Here is a 9,933-nt window from a genome sequence, read left to right on the forward strand (position 1 = left end):
CATCCGGTAAAGGAGAATTTTCTAAAAGAAATAGGAAAGGACCTTATAAACTTAGGGTAGATCTCCTAATTGCTTGCTCAAATCAAAACAAACAAATGTCTCACATCTTCATTGTTTTTCAAAACAAAACTTTCAAAAAAGACAACATTTTGTATATATCCAAACAAGGATCATTACGAAATTAAAGATCTTTTTTTCAAAACATCTTTCGAAAGATAAAACACTTTGTATACATCCGCACAAGGATCATTACAAAGTCAATTCACAAAAATGAATTTTAAAACCACATACAAGCATTTCAAGACAAGACAAATGATTCAAACAAGTGAGTTAAGCAATTAAGAGCCCATGGATAACCATGGATACAAAGGGGTGTTAATACCTTCCCTTTGTATAACCTACCCCCGAACCCAAAATCTCTTAAAGGTCTTTTTCTATTTCTTTTATAAACCTTTCCTTAATTGGATAAAATAAAAGTCGGTGGCGACTCTCTGATTTTCAAAACTCAAAAACAAAAGAAGAGTCAGTTCATATCTCTCTCACACGAGAGATAGAAAAAATCGAGGGCGACAATAGCACACACTTCTCTAAGGATGCCAACAGAAGAAGACTGGTACCTTGATAGTGGTTGTTCAAATCATATGACAGGGAGGAAGAACTCTCTAGTAGATCTCAAATTGGAAGGAAACAACTATGTAACTCTGGGTGATGGAGATATAAGAGAAGTCAAAGGTGTTGGGAAGACAGAAGGGGTGAGTATACCTAATCTAAACAATGTTCTACTTGTACATGGTTTAGCTGCAAACCTTATAAGCATCAGTCAGTTGTGTGATGAAGGATTCAATGCTAGGTTCACCAAAGATGAGTGTATCATCACAAATGAAGAAAATGAGGAAGTCATGAAGAGATTTAGATCTAAGGATAATTGCTATCTATGGAAGCCTGACACACCTGTCCACCCCTCTGACTACTCCATGATCAAGGAAGAATTGAAAATGTACCATCACGAATTTGATGAATCTTATGATTCTGATGAATCAGATAAAGAATCCTATATTGGTGATCTTACTATAAGTGAATTGTCTACTAGTTTTTCTGAGACCAGTCTAATGAATGAGAAACTTGTGCAAAAGTAAGGGAATACATAAGTATCAATAGATTTCTGCTAGAAGAAAGAGTAAGCCTTGTGATGGACATTACAGATCGGGAAAGAAAACTAGAAAAGTCAAATGTGAGCAATGATCCTAAAGGACTGTCTGAAAGCAATGTCACATAGAATGTTGCAACAACATCTAAAGACAATGTGACAGAAAAGGGTATGTTGGGTATCTTCTACCAAAACTTATTATAGCAATTAACCAACGTGAGGGAATACTAGTTGGGCTTTGTCAAAATCCATGTTTTGAAATTTCCCTCACTCAGTGTGCATATAAAGCCCCCTCGATCCCCTAATATTCTAAAAACGGCAAACCTTCCTAGTAGGTCTACTAGCCACTCTCTGAGATTGATTTACTTCTATTACTCTCACAAGTTTGAAACAAGTTCTGGTTCTCTAAGGTTCAAAATGTCTCAACAATCAAATGATGAATCTCCCGTTTCAGACTCAGTGGCACCGGAGGAGTTCTCTAACCCTAACAGGGTCCTTAAGGTTGCCCATTTAAGGACGATTAGCAGTGACGAAGTAAAGGCCACTAAGCCTAAAACGACTCATGCAAAACGATCCAAGGAGGGTATTCACAACAAGGGTACCAAATCCTCAGCATCTGCTACCATGGAGGAACTTACTAAAGAAGGATCCAAATATGTCGATAGCGCAATTACCAGGATTGTTAATCGTATTCTGAAGGAGAATCATCAGGTTCCTGGAATATCTATTCCTCTTCAAACCATAATGGCTGATCCCCTCAATAACACCAGTAAGGCTGAGGCTGTTCACATCGTTGATAGTGACCTAGAAATCAACAAGGATGAACAACGAGTTACTAAGAATACCAATGTCACCGAGGATGTCAATGACATTGACAATAATGAGCACCCTAAGGCCAATACTGAAACTGATACTAATATGGTAAACTTAGATGAATACTCTGACAACAAATTACTTACCTCCTTGAATCCGAGTGTAGCCAACATGCTAATGACAAGAAGAAAAGGCAAAGCTGTTGTTCAAGGATCACCAAAAGGGAGCACTCAAGTGAACGACCCTACCAAAGACACTGTCAGAAAGAAGAGTACTTCTGCAGGTCCTGTCAAGAGCAAAGCTGTTACCAAGAGTAAAGGGGTTGGTCCTTCAAAATCTTGGAGCAGGGTCATTCCAAAGAAAAGAAAAGAGCGGGAAATTATTGAACCTGAATCAGATGTTGAAGTAAATGTCCCTGACATTCCATCAAGGAAGAAGCCTACAACCAGTAAGCTTGCTGCTAACATCCCTGAAGTTCCCATTCATAATGTATCTTTCCACTATGCCTCTAGTGTCAGCAGATGGAAATATGTTCTCTAAAAGAGATTGGCTGTTGAAAGGGAATTGGCTCCAAATGCTTTTGAAAACAAGGAGGTCTTAGAGTTGATTCAAGAAGCTAGACTGCTAAACACTGTGTGCAATCTTCCCAAATGTTACGAGAAGCTGGTCAAAGAATTTGTGGTAAACCTATCTGAAGATTGTGGCAATAGCAGAAGTGTAGACTACAGAAAGGTGTTTGTAAGAGGTAAGTGTGTATCGTTCTCTCCTTCTGTGATTAATAAATTCTTGGGAAGAACAGATGAAGCTCAAACTGAGCTAGAAGTAACAAACAACCAAGTCTGTCAAGTGATCACAGCCAAGCAGGTAAAATTCTGGCCCATGAAAGAGAAGCTAACTGCAAGTAAGCTGAGCATCAAGTATGCAATGCTTCACAAAATAGGAGCAGCTAATTGGATTCCAACAAATCACAAGTCCACTATCTCAACTGTTCTTGGGAGATTTCTGTATGCTGTAGGAACAAAGGAAAAGTTTGATTATGGAGCATATATTTTTGACCAAACCATGAAGCATGCTAGAAGCTTCAGTATTAAGGGTCCAATTGCCTTTCCATCCCTCCTGAGTGGTATAATTATGGATCAATATCCAAACATTCTCAACGAACATGATGTAGTGTGCTAAAGAGAAAGTCCCTTGGCTTTCCATTACAAACTGTTTAAGGGAAAGCATGTTCCAGACATTGTCATGACATCAGCTAAAACTTCCAAATCTGGAGCATCAGTCAGTAAAGCAGAAGTCATAGCAATACTAAAAGAGACTTACAAAGAACTGGAAGCGAGAAAAATATCTCTTGAACAAATGCTACGTTTTCTGGAAATGGATGAGAATGAGGAGTTTGTAGATACATAAGAGATGGAAGATAAAGATGATCAAGAATTGGAAGAAGAAAGTGATAGTCCTGCTGATGACTCTGAGAAAGAAAGTTCTTCAGACACCTCAGCTGGATCTGACTCTGAGCAGTAATTGCAACTAGAGTCTAGTGTGTTTATTTTTGTTTTGTTTGATTTGTTCTGTTGCATTTAGTTCCGTCTGTTTTATTTTTTCTTCGGTCTGTTTTATTTTTGGACTTATTTAAACTCGTTATGCGAGGAGTTTCTTTTGGCTTTGGCAACATTTGTGGCCAAACAGAGGGAGAAGTATTTATGTGTCACCACCCCAGAACAACAATAATGGTGGTTGTGTGTGATCAACAATTCTATTTCCTTATCCTTTTGTTGATCTGTCTGTGCTTGTGCTACTCTTGTGGCTGTCTGTCTGTTTTTGTCTGAGCATTGTGTGCATACTGGTGATGTATGCTGTTTGTTTGTATTAGCTTGTGTTTTGTGTTTTGGTTATCCGCTGCAAGTTTTTCTCTGGTATGGTGTGACAGGATGTTTTAGCCAAAAGTTTGCCAAATGGGGAGATTGAAGGTGTTTTGCATGTTAGCTGCATTATTGGTAAAACATACCTGGTTAATTGTGTTTATGTAGGTTGCATATATGTGTGGAGCTAATACAGGTTTTGTAAGGAATGTCATGATCGATGTCATGACATCCATGTGTGACAGCAGGAGCTGTTATTGTTTATTAATTGTGTTTCCTGATTTATCCTTTTTATCAGTTTAGGAAACTTTTTATTGAGTGCTGCATATGTCGTCCAGAAGATCCTACTGACAACATATTGTGTAACAGACAGTTGGCGTGTGAATTAGGTTAACTTTGTTAACCCTAATGTGTTTCTTAAAAAGCCCAAGGCCCAGGACTGCATATAAAAAGAACCGCAAACCTAATTTGGAACGCAGACATATGATTGTGTATTGTGAAGAACGGATGTTCTGTAACTATCTCTTGTGATCCACGCTATTATCTTTGATGATTGCGTTGGAATTAGTTTGTGTTTTTGTTGTGTCACTATAAGCTTTTAAGCACGAGTGTGTGTCTCTTGATTGAAGCTTTTAAGCAGATCAAGGTGTGTCTTTGAAGTGTGTCTTCTATCTGTAATAGTTTATTGTGTATGTGTAATCACTGATGTGATTGAGGGAGAGTGGAATGGAGATATTCCATATCTAGGTAGAACCTAGGTAGAAGGGTCATTGGGTAGTGATTAAGTGATAAGTTATAAACGGGGGAGTTTAGCTTTGAATTGATACTACTGATAGTGGATTTCATCCCTGGCTTGGTAGCCCCCATAGTCGGTTGTTTGAATTGAACTAGGTAAACAATTATGTATGTTCTTTACTGTTTTATGCTGTTTTTTATTATTGTCTGTGCTGCGTAATTGTGGATGTCATAACATCTAGTTTGACATCGAGCGTGTGTTACTAGAATTTTCAATATGTAGTGGTTGGACGATATTGAGAGGAAGGTCAATACTAGAGACAAGAGATGGGGGGGTCCGATATTTGTTCAGAAGAGTTATTTGGATTTTCTGTATGGGGGGCATCGAAAGGAGGTTCAAAATACTCAATATCTTGTAGAACTTGAGCAAGTTTTGGTTGAGTGGAGGGTGGATTATTTATAGGGTTTGTTGGCAAGGAGGTATCAATTTCTATGTCAAAATCATCAATTATTTGAGGTGCTGGATGGTCAGCAGGTTTGGGAGAAGGTGATATTTCAGATGTTGATAAAAATACAGATTCTACAATAGAAACAAAGGATGAATTACTTTTCTTTTTAGCATCCTTTGGAGTCTTCTAAGAAGTTCTTTTGGTAGCAGCTTTTCTCTGCTTTGTTTTTCTGATAGAAACTTTTGGAGAAGATTTCCTGAGATCTTGTATATTGATGGCAGGAGTTGTTCCATCCATGTCATACCCAAATTTTGACCCCCCCCCCCCCCGAGATGTCACATCTCCAGACTTTTCATCAAATTCAAAACAGATACTCAGAGCAGTCACTTATTCATCTGGTACTTAATCGAGGATGTTCAAGGACAAAAGAGCTCAGGAAAAGGATCAATAAATAAAAGGATTAGTCTCCAATACAATCATAGGACTCAAAAAGCTTCATTCTATTCACCTATGATTGATTAGACACCAATCATCTGGGCTCAGGTTTGCTTAATTCACCAATCTAGGGTTTTGAGCCCATCAAGGACTATAATCAGGGACCACATTTGGGAAACCATAAAAAGCTCCAGGACATCTATCAATTCAAGATCCACAGTCATCAATTTCACCTGATCGACAATTAGGGTTTTTGACCTAATTCACCTGGACAGTTGACTTTTAATCAGGACATGGATCCAAAACTCAAAACATGACTCAAGAACTTCTATCACCTCAATATGATACATTCATATCACTCATTTGAGGAGAAGGACCTGATTCATTACCAAAGTCCAAAATTTCACTTCATCTGGGAAAAGTCAACTGTACAAGATCACCTTTGACTTTCAAGTTTTTTGGTCAAACCATGACTTTTGAGGACCAATATCATCAATATATGATTATTGAAGTCATTTGGCCAAAGAAAATCAAGAAAATTCATCAAGGATCAAAAAGTCAACAAAAGTCAAACTAATTGCATTTTGACCTAGTTCATGGATCTCAAAATTTCACCTACACAACTCAAAAAACTTCCAACATGAAAGTTGTAGGTCTCTTGAAATAAAACAACTTCTCACATTGCAACTTTTTTCAAGAGATCAATCATTTGAGAGATTTTGGCTTTGGAAGTTATAGATCATAAAAACAGAGAAAAATTCTAAGTGTTTTTTAACCTAGTTTTCTCCTAACTTTAGGCCCTTTTTTCACAAATTTCCCAAATGATTCTGAAGAAACCCCAAACTAATGAATTGAAGTACATGTTAAGGGATTTCCAAATTGTGCTCAAACTTCTCCAAATTCATTTTGAGCTAGGAGTTATGCTTGTTCAAAGTTGGCCTCATGAAGTAAAATTATAGGTCATGTACAATTTGAAACTTTGCAATTTTGTGCATATGGCTTCACTAATGGATGCTACACGACCCATAATACATTTGTAAACATACCATGCATCCATTTCCACCATGGCATAAGAATTGAAGAAGATTCCAAAAAACAAGAACATGTGATTATGTAATCATTACTTTTGAGAATTTATGGTAAGCAATGATTCATCAATTGGAATCTTCTCCTAAGCCAATAGAAAGCCTCTACATATCAGAAATGTTCCCCAAGATCAGATGAGATTAATGGATAGGGAGCTAGCTCGGTTTGGCCATCATTGCATTTTGGAGATTCTTTGAATTTCTTCATGGCCAAGAAACCAAAACTCTCTCATTAAGCAAGCTCACTCCCTCAATCTGTGCAGAGACTTTTGCCTATAAATACAAGTTCATTCCTCAGTATTAGACACACCAAAGCAACTAAAATTCTTGCTTTCTCCTTCTTTCTTTCACACTTAGGATTTTCAAAGGTTCTTTGGCAAGAAGACTCGGGTTCTTCAAACCAGAGCTTTTCCTTTGAAACTAAGTGTTCTAACCTTTCAAGGGGGTCCATTAGAAGTGATCCAAGCACCTGGAACACTTCTGTAAGTGCAAGAACACCATCTTCACTTTCAATTTGGAGCAAAGTTAGTTGGAGGTCCATAGAGCAATTCAGAAGGTGTCAGGCAAGTCCAAGCATCCAAACAGGTTCCTTAGGGTGTGGTGAAGCTATCCAGATGGTCGCAGCTCATCTGTAAGTTCATAATCACTAACCTCCATGATCACTTGAAGCTCAAAAGGAAGGTATCGAGTAGGGAACTTCTGAGGTATTCAAGTCACAATAAGCATTTAGATAGCTTCGTTGAGTCCTCAGGAAGCTTTCAGGATCATCCATACAAGCTCAGGAGCTCTCTATCAGTCTCACGACCTTCATTTTCAGAGGTAAGTTTCTCAACTCCATCTCTTTAATTCGTGTACTCTTTTTGATGTATCTCGATACCAGTTTGTTTAGCATCATCAGAGGATTAAAAACCCTCTATCATAATTCATTTATTCATCTTTTTCATCATTTAATTTTAAAATTAGGGTTTATATGTTCTTCGTGTTCATACTGAAATTCTTTAGTTACACTTAGAATACATGAATTCTGTGATCATAATCATGTTCCTCGTTTAAAAACGAGCAAGTTTGATGTTTGAATCATTTAAAATGGTTGAGAGATGAGAGACTTCAGAAATCCAAGATGGAGGAGTTAGAGGTTGAAGATGATAATGGTGATGGCGCCATTTTTTTGAATTCTTAGGTCTGAGTTTAAAATAAATTTAGTGGTGGGTGTGTTATTTACGAATTCATCGTAATGGCCCAATGGTTACAACGCGCGTCCAAAGTCTCTCTTGCCTAAGGTCTGGGGTTCGATCCCCCCTCAGACCTTTTGTTTTGGTTTTATTTTTTTTTAGTCATTTCAGAACAATGTTTCACATATAATCAAACACGCTCCTTCTTTTAACAAGCCATGCGCTTGGCTCAGTTGGTAAGTGTTTTGTGTTGGTGTCCTAGAGGGCGCAGGTTCAAACCTTGGTGAAGACCAAACTATTTTTTTATCACTAATTTCCTTCATTTTCTTCACAAATTCACACAATTAATTCACCTATCAAATTAAATCATTTTCTATTCATTTTTCACACACTTCTCACTTAATATATCTATTTTAAGAATATCCAAAAAAATTACAAAAAATATATTATTTTGATATATTTTAATTAGGATTAAAATCATATGTTTTAAGTATGTTTTAATACTTCAAAATATAGTTTTCACTTAATTTCAAAGAACCTAATCTCTTGTACATACTTTTGTGTTAAAACCCTAATAATTTAGGTCTTAATTAGGTGTAGGCTTTGCCTTTATCATAATTAAGTTGGTTTTTATCAATTCTAAAAAAAAACTGCTTTCAATCTCCGATCAAACAAACGATCCAAGTTTTCATACAACAAAACTCTGTATCTTTTCAACTTTTTTTCATAAACAGTAAATAAATTTATGGGCCTCTAATAGAGTGTAAGTCCCAACACCCTTTTCTTTTCTTAGTTTGTTTTCAAAAATTGTATTTACAAAATCTTCTCCCTGTTTTCAAAACATTCTTCTGGTATTTGAAGGGCATTATTCCCGGTGAAACTCTTCAGATACCTATGTGACCTTTGTCCATCTTCACTTCTTCTGTTTTCAAAAAAACTTTAACCGTTTATCATAAATATTCAACTATTATCAATAAAACAACAAAATTGCTGGTGAGGCTTTGTACATACATCTTCAAAGGCCTCCACTTCATCCAGGTTAGGCTTTACAAGCTTTCAATTTACAGTCTTTATTTAAATTACTGTCAAATATAAACTGTATATATATTTGTTTAGAACTACGTCTGAGTAAAACCTTAGGATAGTTAAACTATATATATATATATATATTATAGGACTATGGCCTAGGATTGAGAATGTCTTCCCGGTGAAGGCTCTTTCCTAATTAGAGATCTTTAGTTCAAACCCTCAAGATGAATTATTCCCGGTGAAACATCTTGAAAAAGCCTTAGAACCCAAAATAGGATACATCCACCCAAGAGGAATTATTCCCAGTGAAACCTCTTACCCATTTGCTTAGATCCAAAATAAGTTCAAAAACCACATAACTTTCTCTTGTGCTATAACAAGGACCCTCGATGACCCTCGATTAGCCTCCTCTTGGGCTTTGTACAAGGACACACAGGCTTCTTAAAAGCATTCCCAGCTTCCTCTTGAGCTTGTATACAAGGACCCATCAGGTTTCTTATAAACATAGGAACAGGTCTTTAGTCACCTTTTAGCCTATCGTGGTGAGTTTCTTCCATGCTTCAAACCAGACTTTAAACAAGCTAAGAATGCCTCAATCTCACATTGAGTACACCTTTTGGAATGAGAGACATGGACAGTCTCTGTCACCCTTATCTTCTATAATTTCCTTTTAGCAAAGTCTAGGATCCATATTTGTTTATCCTTAGTCAGTGTCAGCCTTAATCTTGGGCTTTAAACAAGAAGTCTCAACTGTAACACCCCATTTCTACCCGGCAATTATAATGCGGAAAATATCAGAGTATTTAAAAATTTCTCGACAAACAAATGAGTCGTCACATATTCACTTCAACAATAAATCACTTCATCGCATTTAGCGGATACATAGCACTTTATAAAACAGAATAACTTCTTTTATTAATAAAACAGCGGAGTCGTGATTCTCAATTTCATAATCAAGCAACATCTTAATCACATAAACAACATCATATTAATAAAGCAACTTCACTTAACATATCATCCTAATATACCAGGATAGTCACAATAAACAACAACATCATAAACATTATAAATCGTCCCCCCGAGTGCTACGTATCAGAGCGACAACCGACTCGATTAATGGCAACTAAATCTTCATACTCGAACACCTGCACGTTACCAATATAAAGGCAACGACGAACAAGAGAAAAGGGTGAGATATCAAATCATATA

At 36.8% G+C, this 9,933-nt stretch overlaps 1 protein-coding gene across 1 annotated transcript; it reads left to right on the forward strand.

Moving 5' to 3' along the window:
- Nucleotides 1–1,564: 1,564 nt before the first annotated feature.
- Nucleotides 1,565–3,139, forward strand: LOC131659459 (uncharacterized). The gene is made up of 2 exons (XM_058928648.1): nt 1,565–2,449; nt 2,504–3,139. The coding sequence occupies exons 1-2, from the start codon at nt 1,565–1,567 to the stop codon at nt 3,137–3,139; spliced, it is 1,521 nt and encodes a 506-aa protein (XP_058784631.1).
- The last annotated feature ends 6,794 nt before the right edge of the window (nt 3,140–9,933 follow it).

Source organism: Vicia villosa, linkage group LG3 (genome assembly GCF_029867415.1).
Source record: "Vicia villosa cultivar HV-30 ecotype Madison, WI linkage group LG3, Vvil1.0, whole genome shotgun sequence".
Lineage (NCBI taxonomy): Eukaryota > Viridiplantae > Streptophyta > Magnoliopsida > Fabales > Fabaceae > Vicia > Vicia villosa.